The 13835-nt window shown below is 36.8% G+C and overlaps 1 protein-coding gene across 4 annotated transcripts in view; it reads left to right on the forward strand.

The window, feature by feature from the left end:
• USP33 (ubiquitin specific peptidase 33) overlaps positions 1-13835 on the forward strand; it is a 58243-nt gene that overhangs the window by 13866 nt on the left and 30542 nt on the right. For all 4 annotated transcript variants that reach the window (XM_032425545.1, XM_032425551.1, XM_032425569.1 and 1 more), the window contains 7 exons: positions 3670-3801; positions 3993-4046; positions 4477-4539; positions 6347-6499; positions 9354-9456; positions 10323-10392; positions 12729-12842. In XM_032425545.1, the coding sequence (XP_032281436.1) occupies positions 3670-3801; positions 3993-4046; positions 4477-4539; positions 6347-6499; positions 9354-9456; positions 10323-10392; positions 12729-12842 (689 nt within the window). The remainder of the gene's footprint in view (positions 1-3669; positions 3802-3992; positions 4047-4476; positions 4540-6346; positions 6500-9353; positions 9457-10322; positions 10393-12728; positions 12843-13835) is intronic.

Raw genomic sequence — 13835 nt, forward strand, 5'->3', positions numbered from 1 at the left:
CCATCCACATCATTGCAAATGGCAAGATTTCATTTTTTTGATGACTGAGGCGTAGTCCATTGTGTGTGTATATATATACCACATCTTTATCCATTCATCTGGATAAAGTTTGGCTATTGTGGACATCGCTGCTATAAACATTGGGGTGCAGGTGCCCCTTTGGATCACTATATTTGTATCTTTGGGGTGAATAGTAGTGCAATTGCTAGGTCGTAGGGTAGCTCTATTTTCAACTTTTTGAGGAACCTCCATACTGTTTTCCAGAGTGGCTGTACCAGCTTGCATTCCTGTCTTGTAATTTTTGATTGGATGCCAGGCATTGCCATTTTAAAAATCTTGTCTGGTGCTGTTTTTTTTTTTTCATTATTATTGCTTTAAATATCCTTAGCTTTGTTCTGGGACACAGTTAAGTGCCTTGGTAATAGTTTAGTCCTGTAATATTGTTTTGAGCTTTTTAAAGGCAGAACAAAAGTAGTTTTTAGTCTAGGGATACTTTATTTCCTATTACTGGGGCAATACCCTCTGAGTACTTTGTTCCTTCTGTATTATGAAGGCTTTAAACTTACTGATGGGGGCACAAACAGATCTGTATTGGCTGTGAGGATTGTTCTACCTACTCCTTTACAGTAGTTCTTTCCCTTGTTTAGGGTAGTTTAATCACATGCACATGCATGCTTATCAGTTCTCAGCTAAAAACCTGATGGTAGCCCTCTACAAATCTCATGAGTTTATTTGCTCTGTGTTTAGTTCCTTCCTCTCTGTTACTCTGCCTTGTGAATTCTAGCCACCTTGGCCTCTCCGCATTTTCAGTACTGCCCCTTCAACTCAAGGAGATTGCTAGACTGTTTGGGTTTTCTCTTATGTGTACTATGGCCTAGAAGTTCTTTCTAGGCAGTCAGGTGGGGCAGTTGCCTCGTTGCCTATTGTTCAATGTCTGATAACCATTGTTTTATATATTTTGTCTGGCTTTTTAGTTAATTACGTTGAGAGCGTGAATCTGTTTCCTGTTACTCCATAATGGCTGGCAGTAGAGGTAGTTGGATGAGAGGGAAGAAATATCTAAGCACAAAAGGAAGTGAGATGTGGGAAAGATTGCCAGACTCTTCCTAAAATGTAAATAAGAAATGGAAAATATTAACAGTTATTTTAAGTTTAACTTCATGCATCTGAAAGTCTGGAGCATGGGGAGGGGCAGAGGGAAAGAATCTCAAGCAGACTTGTGTGGAGCCTGTTGCAGGGCTCAATCTCATGATCCTGAGATCATGACCTGAGCTGAAATCAAGAGTCAGATGCTTAATCGACTGAGCCACCCAGGCATCCCTAATGTTATGTAATAATGTAATATTTAGAAATAACTATTTATTCACTATTAATCCCCAGGGTGATTTCCCGTTGTATTTTGTAGGTTGCAAGATAATATTGGACTCATTTGATTTCATTGAAACTTTTTGTTTAATGTGTTTACTAATGTGTTAATATTTTAGCATTTATAAGTGTTTATTCTTTCCTAGTAAGTTTCTTATTTTGTTCCCAAATAGTGTTCTCAAACCCCAAAGATAAACTAAGGGCATGAAAAGCCTTGTTATTAAGAATGTACATCAAGGGGCGCCTGGGTGGCTCAGATGGTTAAGCGTCTGCCTTCGGCTCAGGTCATGATCCCAGGGTCCTGGGATCGAGTCCCACATCGGGCTCTCTGCTCCTTGGGAGCCTGCTTCTCCCTCTGCCTCTCTCTCTGTCTCTCATGAATAAATAAATAAAATCTTTAAAAAAAAAAAAAAAAAAGAATGTACATCAAAAGAAGATCTAGAAGTACTGAATTTTAAACTTGAGACTTTTTCTTGGAAATCACTCAGTTTACTTGAACCAGTCATAAGATTTCTACGCATTGAATGCTGTATAGCAGTTAGCTCTATGATTTATAAGATTTGCAGTGGAGATACATAAAATTTAGTGACATAATATTCCTATCATTCTTTTTCTCATAAGTTATATTTGTAATATTGTGATATCTTGGAGGAAGTTAAGTGTATTGGGATTGCAAAACATTTTGCCTTCTGTTTATTTTAATGGAATTGAGGAAACTCCTGAACAATATTAGGAAAATTGTAATCGATGTGGGAAACTAAGTCTTAAACTTGTGGTCATATGGGGAAGGGAGGTATGAGACCTTACTGGTCATATTAAAAAAGTATATAATGGGATGCTGCAGAGTGCCTAATAAAATTTTATGTGCTTGTGTATGCGTAGTACTCTGTGTATTTACACACTTGACATGTGTACTACCTCATTTAATCCTTAAAATAGCCCCATAAGTTAGTTATGCCATCCTGCTCTTATTGGTATCCTCAATTCTATTTGACTTCACAGTCTTGCTCTTACCCATAAGATACATAGGTGGATTGAAATCCTCATTCTGCCAAATGCTAACAATGGGAAGTCAGTCAGATTTGCTTCTCTTAGCCTTATATGAAATGAAGGTAATAGTGGTACTCCACCTCAGGGTTGTTGAAAGGATCTTGTGGTAATTTGGTTTTTACCTTGGGACGATTTTGTCCCTTTGAGGACATAATTTTATACTATAGTTGTTAAAGCTCAGAATAGGGAGGGTGTTTGGCATCTAATAGGTAGAAGCAAAATGTTGCTAATTACCTTAAAATGCATAGTACAAACTCCCACAAGAAAGATCTGGCCCAAAGTGTTAGTGGTGCCAATGTTGAGAAGTTCTGATTTGTGACCATCTTGGTATACTGCTAACATACCAGACAGTTTCATTTATATCATCACTACGGGCTGCTGCTAGTGTGAAAAGAAATGTTTCCATTTGACTATTCTTTCCCTTTAATTCCTATTACAGCCTAAGGGTTAATCTTAAAAAAAAAAAAAAAAGAGTACTTAAATGGAATAAATGAAATTTTTTCTCTTATTTATATTTTAAAATGTGAAATGGGAAAGAAAGGGGAAAAAGTAGCAAAAGTATTGTAGAAACAAATTTATATTGATACATAGGTGTCAATCTTTTTTATTTTTTAAGATTTTATTTATATATTAGACACAGCAAGAGAGAGAGAGAGAGAGACAGCGAGATAGATAGAGAGAGAGCACAAACAGTGGGAGTGGGAGAGGGAGAAGCTTAGCGGGGAGCCCAGTATGGGGCTCGATCCCAGAACCCTGGGACCATGACCTGAGCGGAAGGCAGACGCTTAACCGCTGAGCCACCCAGGGGCCCTCATAGTTGTCAGTCTTTATAAAATGTTAACTTTGTAGAGAAATTGTCAATGTGCATTTTAAATTATGAAGGTAATCTAGGTATATTTTGAAAAATATATTCTAGGGTAGACTTGTAAACACATATGCTTATTATTTTAGCCTTTATTTTATTTTATTTTTTTGACGATTTTATTAGAGAGCGCATGCGCCTATGCATGGACATGAGCGGGGTTGGGGTGGGGTGGGGTGGGGGGCGGTGGGGAGGGGCAGAGGGAGAGGGAAAGGCAGACTCCCCATTGAGGGAGCCTGATGCTGGGCTTGATCCCAGGACCCCAAGATCATGACCTGAGCTGAAGGCAGACCTTAACCTACTGAGCCACTCAGGCACCCTGTCCTTTATTTTAATTATTTTTACTATATTAGCATTTTTTAATTAACATTTTTTGGTTATTTGTCCTGTAGGTATTACCTCATTTGGAAATACTTGGGAGACAGGAAAAAATTTCTAACAAAATGGCAGCTTTTCGAAATCATTGTCCACATTTGGATTCAGTTGGTGAAATAACAAAAGAAGACTTAATACAAAAATCTCATGTAAGATATAGAGTTTTTTCCTTCCTTAAAAAATTATTCATTTTTCTCCCAAATATGTATTTTTTAAATAAATTACTATAATACTGTGTGTTCATGAGTTCTAATTTTTTATATGATATTACTAGTCAATTGTATGTGTTTGGCTGTGTCAGTATAATGATAATGTTGTCTATGTGATTTTTGTTTCATAGGGTACTTGTCAGGATTGTAAAGTCAGAGGACCAAATCTTTGGGCATGCCTGGAGGTATGTGTATGTTCCTTTTCAAAAGTTTGGTATTATAAAAATTTATATCTGAATAAGGGTAACTCTAAGATTTTTTGACATTCAAAGGATTTTATAAATGAATATACTTTAAAAAGATCATTACTGATAACAAAAATTAAACTGTAAACTTTGGGTTTTAACTTGCATTGCTTTTGCAGAGTTTTAGTAAATCATTAAAATATTTTATGCTTGCCTTTTATTAGAGGTGGCATTAGCTTTTACCTTAGAAATATTCTCACTTTATTCTTCTGTTCCTAATACCTTTTGGTTAAAATAACTTACTATGTAAAGTCACTTAGTCATTGATTTAAAACGTGTGATCAAAATTTAATTGAAATTGCAGTGTTATTGTTCATTTACACGTTATAAAATGCCTTATTTTTCTTTTCTTTTGTATAATTATTTATAGAATAGATGTTCATATGTTGGTTGTGGTGAATCACAAGTAGATCACAGCACCATACACTCTCAGGTATGATATAGAAATTTTTTTTCTATCTATCTATATATTTATTTGCTTGCTTGCTTTTTAAGCTTTTATTTTTAATTCCAGTTAGTTAACATACAGTGTTATATTAGTTTCAGGTGTACAATACAGTGATTCAACAATTCCATATATTACCCAGTGTACAGAAAATTTTCATGCAAGATATTTTTTAAAGAGAGCCTGAAGGAAACGGAAAGCAAATACAACATTATTTCAAGTTTCAGTTCAAAATTTTGCCCTTTTTCATATAAGAGGAGTTAAATCTTAGCTTATACTTTTTAAAAGGTGGGGAGGGGAATTGCTAAGATCAATATTAGATTGAGGTTGTAATTAAGAGAGTAATGATTTAAGAAGTATGCCTCCTGATTTATGAAGATGATAGTTGGAATTTTAGGAGATGTGAAGATTGAAGTTAAGAGTGGATGCCTCCACTTATGATAGGACCTGGCTAACTTCAGGTCTCAACTCTTATTACCTTCTGCACATTCTCTTAACTGGAGTTCCCTTTTTACTTCACCCTGGTGGTTTGGTGCTTGTGTGTAATTCTGGCATGCCTCTTTTATAGTCTCCCCTTCTAAACTGTAAGTTTCTTGAGAAGGAACTGTCTTTTTCACATTGATATTTCTATAGCATGAATTGTCCTCAGTCAGGGTTCCTCAAGAGAATTAATTAAGCCTGAATATCCCAAGGCCCTCAGGCATCATTATACATACGTTACTTGTCTTTTATGCATCTAGAATGGTAGTGCTATGTACCATTTTTAGGAGAATTGAAAAAATAGTTACTAAAATAATTTTCTGTAGGGCACAAATTTTCTTGCAGAACTCCAGTTGAGAAAGGCCAAAGCTTTATATATCCAAGATCATACATTCACTATTGCTTGAGCGGTTTTTTGCTTTGACACATGTCATTGGGCTCATTGTTTTGCCACTCTGATCTTCTAGAATTGTTACTGTGCTTTTGTCAATTATTTTCTTGTATTACACTTATTTGCTAACTGCAAAACAGAATCTTACTCTTGTTTGTCTTCATGCTGAACAGTGGTAAAAAATGACAATAGAATAATTTCTAAAGTAGGGTTAGATATTGTTACTATTCACTGTACTTTAGCAGTTTACCTGAAGAATGTGTTTTTGGTGTTGCAGTTTAACTCTTCTCTTTTGAGTATATTGTTACTCATCAAAGGCCAGCAGTTTATCTTATATGATTTTTTTTTCTTTAAAGATTTTATTTATTTATTTGACAGAGAGAGAGCACAAGCAGGGGAAGCAGCAGGCAGAGGAAGAGGGAGAAGCAGGCTCCCCGCCGAGCAAGGAGCCTGATGTGGGGCTCGATCTCAGGACCCTGGGATCATGACCTGAGCCGAAGGCAGACGCTTAACAACTGAGCCACCCAGGCGCCCCTCTTACATGATTTTTTAAAAAGATTTATTTGAGAGAGAGAGATCAGGAGCAAATGAGGGGAGGGGCAGAGGGAGAGGGAGAGAAGCAGACTCCACCGAATGCAGAGCTGGATGTGGGGCTCAATCTCACGACCCTGAGATCATGACCTGAGCCAAAATCAAGAGTTGGATGCTTAACTGACTGAGCCACCCAGGCACCCCACTTATATGATTTTTTTAAGTTTATTTTTTTTAGTAATCTCTACACCCAGCGTGGGGGTTGAAGTCATGAGCAAGAGTCCAGTGCTCTTCCAAATGAGCCAGTTAGGTGCCCCCTTATATGATCTTTTGAAATGTTTTCACCTATATCTAATTTTGGTTCCTCTTCTCCCCTCCTGTGAAATTATATAGGAGACAAAGCATTATCTAACTGTGAACCTTACCACTCTTCGAGTATGGTGTTATGCTTGCAGCAAAGAAGTATTTTTGGATAGGAAATTAGGAACTCAGCCTTCTTTGCCTCATGTAAGACCACTTCAGCAAACACAAGAAAACAGTGTCCAGGTAATAATCTAACTTTATTTAATTAAAATACACATTTTCACGTAGTGATTTCAGAATTTGTCATGTAGTTGTAATTTAAAAGCACTCCACCTAATATGTACTTAAAAAATTTTTGTAATGTGCCTTTTTTTCTCGATTGAAACACTGAGGCTGGCCTTTATTCTTTTGTAGAATGATAGGTTATGGTAAGATTGAAGCCCACCTGTCTGAAGATAGAAAAGCACCTGTTGTGTTTTTTAAAATTTAAAAAAAAAAAAAAAAAAACTAGTTTAAAAAGTGTATCTTTTTCTAGCAATCTGGTTCTAGGAGAGGCGGCAGGCCTTCTTTGATAGGGAATTACAAATACTAATTCAGCTCCCTGTTCATTTCTCTCCCCTCTCTACCCCCATTTATATTACTAAGAACATTTTACTAATTTATCAAAAACCAGATAGGATATCTCAAAGCTTAGCATTGACCTTTGGTTCCAAAATATGTGTGGGCTTGCAAAGATTGATCACTTAATTTTGAGAATTTTCCAGTCATGTAAAAATAGGAAAAAGGAAATGAAAAAATTAGAATAGTGGCTTCTAACTTACTCTGCTCATTTGCTCTGTATGGTTTAATTAACACATTAGTGAGCTTTTTCCTCATGAAAAATCACATTGTATTTCTGTACTTTCCTCCTTGGTACCAACTCTTCTATTTTTCTTTTATATCTTTGTATCACATTTTGATAGTAGACATTTATGCTAATAAATTCGCTTGCCATACACATTCTGTAACTAAAATGAATAGGTTTTAGACAAGGTACAACTTGTTGCATTTCTAGTTCCACGGTTGAATGGCTCTAGTGGGTAAATCACCACATTACCATTACTGTTTCTCCCACTGATATTTATTTATCATTCAGAAATGTGTTTTGTCTTTCTTGAATGCCTTTATAGTTTGAAAGTAAATTTTCGTGAACACTCTTGCATTATTAACAAAAATGTGGTAACAAAAAGTTTAATCACATAAGGAACTAATAACAATTTATAAGGGTAATACTCAAAGGTGGTTGAAAAAATAAGTGCAGATGGTTCACAAAAGAGAAATATAAATAAAAACACATTGACAAAATAATCATCCCTGACTAAAGAAAAGTAAGTTAAAACAGCTGTCTGTTGCCATTTTTGCATACTTTTTTTTTTTTAAAGATTTATTTATTTATCTCAAAGAGAGAGAGAGAGAGAACACAAGTGGGAGAGCCAGAGGCGGAGGGAGAGAGAAACCCAAGCAGATTCGTGCTGAGTATGGAGCCCGACGTGTGGCTCGATCTCATGACCTGAGCCGAAACCAAAAGTCTGTAGCTCAACCTCCTGTGCCACCCAGGCACCCTGAGATTTCATACTCTTAATGAATGTTGAATCTGGTTGAATAAATATACTGATACTTTTCTGATGGCTTGTAAATAATTCTCTAGTGAGTTATATTTATAACACATAAAAGGCATGAATTTAATTTCATGCAACTTCCTGATCCCATTGTTGAAGAAATTACTCAGAATAAAAAATGTTATTTGTACAAATTTTAGTATAAAGTTTTTTTTTAAAGATTTTATTTATTTATTTGACAGAGAGCAAGAGAGCACAAGCAGGGGGAGTGGCAGACAGAGGCAGAGGGAGAAGCAGGCTTCCCGCTGAGCAGGAAGCCCGATGCAGGGCTTGATCCCAGAACCCTGGGATCATGACCCAAGCCGAAGGCAGACGCTTAACCGACTGAGCCACCCAGGCGCCCCTACTATAAAAGTTATATGCTGTTTGAACCCAATTCATTGGAACATTAATTAAAAATAGTAGTATTCGAAACCATTCAAAGGTCATTAAGATTTTTAAATAGAAATTTTTTCTGGGAGGTAAAATTTTAAGTGATTTTTTTTAAGTCTCTATACTTAAATATAAGTGAGACTATGGGGCCAACTCAAATGTTCAATATCTATAGATACCAGGAAAGTAATGTATAAAGTGGGTGGGTATAAAAGTACATGTGCATGCATTGTAGAGGTGGAATAAGCTGTAATAAGTTGGAGAAGCAGAGCACATGCTAAGTGCATGCTGCTCTTCAGTTTCCTCCTTTAACTGAGTGTTGCTAAATGGGTTCACTATAGTTCGATCTTCTATTAGAAGAGATCTTGCATGATCTGAGTTTTATGTGAGCTCTCCCAATTTTTAAAATATTAGATCAAAGTTTTTCTTTTGTTAGGCTTTGTCCCTTTTTTTTGTTTTTTAAGTGTGGGCTAGCATTTGACCAACAGATCACCAGTTGTAACCTTTGAGTTAAGCCAATACTTGGAAATTAATTCTGGAATATTTTATTACTGTTTAAAACAAGGGAACTATTTCATATGCGCAAAAGGATGCAAAATAAGTATGGTAGCAAGTATCAGGAGAGATTGTAGAAGTTTACAGTAAGTTGGTGTGTTATGATAGAAAAACTTAAGTATTTTTTTTCCTGTAAAAAGTTAGAAAAATCTGAAAAGACAGTGTAGGGTATTGCACTTAGATTTTTTTTAGCCGTAATGTGATCTCACTGAATTGGATTGGAATTCACTGAATTAATTGTGTTTAAATTCAGAAAAGTCACAAGTGGCTTTGTTATTCAAGTACATATTTTAATATAGATGTAGTGACATGCTCTTACCTAGTGTAGATCCTTATTGATTTCAGGATATAAATGTAAATTTTATTCTGATTGGTAATACCAGAGTTTGTTCTTAATAGTTTTAAAATAACATCTCTTAACTTTTAGACTGTAGATGTGTATATGAGATAAAATTTTTAAAAATTTTAACATAAAGGATTTTTTCAAGTTAGCTGTCTTTTCTGTTATCAAGGATTTTAAAATACCCAGTAATACAACATTAAAAACTCCTCTGGTTGCTGTATTTGATGATTTGGACATAGAAGTGGAAGAAGAAGATGAACTTAAGGCAAGAGGTAAAATAATTCTCCTGTCACTCCTTTGTATGGCACTGCCCATTTCTTTAGGAAACTATGTAATGTGAAAATTTCAAACTCCAGAAGTGAAAGGGACTCTAAAGATGTGAATGACCAAAAAAAAAAAAAAAATTGGTCTTGTAAAATTTCATTTGCAAGGAAAACAGACTGGCAGCTTTGAGTGATGCTTGGTTTCTCTGACATCACTTTACCAAAGCCCAGAATTCTTAGTATAAACTATCTGTATATAATATAGCACAGATTTTGTGTTTTATAATTGATACAAGGGAATTTTAATTTTTTAAATGTGTATTTAAATAATTATCTAAAAATTAACACTAGTTTAAGCCTGAGGTCTGAGTTGTTCAAGTTGTTATTTTGTATTTCCATAATATATATTTTTTTCATTATTTATTTTTTTTAAGATTTCATTTATTTATTTGACAGAGAGAGACACAGCAAGAGAGGGAACACAAGCAGGGGGCATGGGAGAGGGAGAAGCAGGCTTCCTGCTGAGCAGGGAGCCTGATGTGGGGCTCGATCCCAGGACCCTGGGACCATGACCTGAGCCAAAGGCAGACACTTAACGACTTGAGCCACCCAGGTGCCCCATAATGTGTTTTTTTTTTTTTAATTTTCAATTTTTTGCGTAATCTCTACTTCCTTGGGGTTCAAAGTCACAACCGCAAGATCAAGGGTCGCACACTCTACCCATTGAGCCGGCCAGGCACTCCTGTTTTGTATTTTCTTAACATAGTTTAGGAACCATAATAAGTACCATATATATTTACATATTCAGTAAACATTTATAAAGTTAAGTCATTGCATTATTGAATGATGACATAATTTATGATTTTTCTTAATAGGTCTTACAGGTTTGAAAAATATTGGAAATACTTGTTATATGAATGCAGCTTTGCAGGCTCTTTCTAACTGGTAAGTAGTGAAATAAGCTTTGTTTGTACAACTTTTTAAAGTCACTCTTTGAGGAAAAAAAAAATGAAGTCACTCTTTGAGCAGATGACCATGCTGCTAGTATATGGGCATACCACCCTGAACGTGCCTGATCTTATCTAATCTTGGAAGCTAAGCAGGTTGGGCCTGGTTAGTACTTGGATGGGAGGAAACCATGCTGCTGTAGTATGCTTAAAAAAAAAAAGATGAGTAGTCAGAGGAGAAAAGAAAGAAATACACATTAATAGTAATACAAGAAAGAATTAATTCTATTCAGTTTCCCTAGCCAACAGGATCCCATAAATCCTTGGCTGTACTTACCTCACCATCCTCAACGCATTCCTCTCCTTCCCTCTCACTTGCTGAAATGGTCCTGTTTAGAAAATTATGTGGATCAACTAAAACTATGTACATGTCCTGAAAAAGTTATTTTTTCTTTCTTGTTAAGTAATCCTCCAGGTAGAGTAGGCAAGAATCCGGGTTGGGACATAATCCATTGTTGTCCCAGTGGGGTTACTCTGTTCATGCCTGTGGTTTCCTGAGACTGCTCTTTCTGGCTTAGACCCTAGGTAGTTGTGTGTCTTTGAGCAAGTTATTTGTTTTTACATTTAGACATGAGCTTGAACTAATTTGTCATCATTTTTAGAGATGCTATGAAAATATTTTATACTTTTCTATAGGTGGAAAAGTCAAAGTGTTCAGATTTTCTTTTTTTCAGTGAGTGAGGGAGCAAGCAGGGGTGGGGGTGGGGTGGGGGAGTGGCAGAGGGAGAAAGAAAGAATCTCAAGCAGGCTCCATGCCCCAGCACAGAGCCTGAGACGGGGCTTGATCTCAGGGCCCTGAGATCATGACCTGAGCCGAAATCAAGAGTAGGCCGGCTTAACCAACTGAGCCACCCAGGCACCCCAGATTTTCTTTTTTCTTAATCATAGTTTTACAAAGTAGGTAGGGGCAGCGTGGAATGCTCTGTAGACATCTGTTAAGTCCCTCGGGTCTAACATGTAGTTTAAGTCCAGTGTTTCTTGATTTTCTGTCTGGAAGATCTATCCATGATTGAAGATGGGTATTGAAGTCCCCTCCTGTTACTGTATTGCTCTTTATTTCTCCTTTCAGATCCGTTAATACTTGCTTTGTATATTTAGCTGCCCCTCTGTTGGGTGCATAAATATTTACAAATATTCTTATCTTGATGAATTGATCCTTTTAACATTTTATAATGCCCTTCTTTATATCTTGTTACAGCTTTGAGTTAAAGTCTGCTTTGTGTAATATAAGTATATAGGTATCCATTCTCTTCATTTCCACTTGCATGGAATATCTTTTTAGGGTAGCCAGTTTGTTGCAGGTCAGGGTTTGGTCCTTTATCCAGTCCGTTTCCTGTAACTATTTGAAGAGATTCACAGAGGTTCCCTCCAGCTAATCAGGCTCATAAAAGACAATATTGCCTTTTAAATTGCTAACTTGAGCCACCAGATAGGTAGTAGTACCACTTACTGAGATGTAGAAGCTTGGAGGAAGAATAGATTCACTTGAAAGTTAAATTTTGATTATGTTAAATTTGGGTATTTGCTATAAATCTGGAGTTTATTTATTTATTTATTTATTTTTAAGATTTTATTTATTTATTTGAGACAGAGAGAATGAGAGAGAGAGCACATGAGATGGGGGAGGGTCAGAGGGAGAAGCAGGCTCCCTGCCGAGCAGGGAGCCCGATGCGGGACTCGATCCAGGGACTCCAGGATCATGACCTGAGCCGAAGGCAGTCGCTTAACCAACTGAGCCACCCAGGCGCCCCATAAATCTGGAGTTTAGATGAGACATTTGCCTTTCTTAAATTTGACTGTCTTTGGCATGAGCATGAAAATTTAAGGTCACCCCAGGAAAAGAGTGTATAGGGAAGACAGGAAAAGTTATAGGATTAAATGCTAAGGAACCTTGATATTTATATATCTGGTAGGAGCAGAAAGAACAATAAAGAGGGAAAAGAGTTGCCAGAGGTAAAGAAGAAAAGCAGAAAAATTCATTGTTAGAGAATGGTTGTTGAGGAATGAGGGGTAGTCCCCTGTAAATAAATGCTATTAAGAGGGAAGTGAGAGGTGTTGACTGGACCTGGCAGCATTGAGGAGGCTGATAATGGTGCGATCAAATTTGATTTGAATGGGTTGAACATGAATATGAAGAAGTGCATGTGAGGCTGTAAAAGGAAGCAAAGTAATACTAGATATGTGGCTCTATATGCTGCCAGTTCATTGAATGCCTGGAAGTCAGTCAGTATTAAGCTTTGATTCCACTTCAACATTTTTCTTTTTTTTAATTAGCCCACCTTTGACACAGTTTTTTCTTGATTGTGGAGGACTAGCTCGAACAGATAAGAAACCAGCCATTTGTAAAAGTTATCTCAAACTGATGACAGAACTGTGGCATAAAAGCAGGTATGTACTTAATATATTTATTCTCTTTATTATGTTTTTAAATGAGTATCAAATATTAAAAGGATGCAGGTGCACATATATAGAGCTGAAAAAAGTAGATTTGAGACAAGTTCATTTTAGGGCATGTTATATTTCAAACTGAACATCCATTTGAAGTATCTGGACTGGACATCTAGTGTTGAACTGCGAAAGCTGCGATTACTGACGGTTGAGTTGTAATGCAGGAGTAGGCATTCTGACAATGCTAAAATCAGACCATAGATACTTAACATGAATGTTCATTTTTCTCTTTACGCTTATTTGCTCTAAAATGTAGCATTAGAAGAATAATTGGTGTAATATTTTACTAATTTTGTTTTAGAACTATTTGGAAAATTGCTTTTACCATTAGTCCTTTTTAAAATTTTTATTTATTTTTTAAAAATATTTATTTATTTGAGAGAGAGAGAGAACACAAGCAGGGGAATTAGCAGGCAGAGGGAGAGGGAGATGCGGGGCTGGATCCCAGGACCCTGGGATCATGACCTGAGCCGAAGGCAGACACAAGCAACTGAGCCACCCAGGCGCCCTAGTCCTTTTTTTTTTTTTTTTTTTAAAGATTTTATTTATTTATTTGACAGAGAGAGAGACAGCAAGAGAGGGAACACAAGCAGGGGGGAGTGGGAGAGGGAGAAGCAGGCCTCCCACAGAGCAGGGAGCCCGATGCGGGGCTCGATCCCAGGACTCTGGGATCATGACCCGAGCCGAAGGCAGACACTTAATGACTGAGCCACCCAGGCACCCCATTTTTTTTTAAGATTTTATTTATTTGAGAGTGAGAAAGAGTGAGAGAGTGGACGTCGGGGCAGAGGGACAAGCAGACTCCCTGCTGAGTAAGGAGTCTGAAGTAGGGCTTGATCCCAGGACCCCAAGATCATTATCTGAGCCAAAATCAGATGCTTAATCAACTGAGCCACCTAGGCGCCCCTTACCATTAGTCCTTTTTAAAGGTTC

Source organism: Phoca vitulina, unplaced genomic scaffold (genome assembly GCF_004348235.1).
Source record: "Phoca vitulina isolate PV1807 unplaced genomic scaffold, GSC_HSeal_1.0 scaffold2, whole genome shotgun sequence".
NCBI classification, from domain to species: domain Eukaryota; kingdom Metazoa; phylum Chordata; class Mammalia; order Carnivora; family Phocidae; genus Phoca; species Phoca vitulina.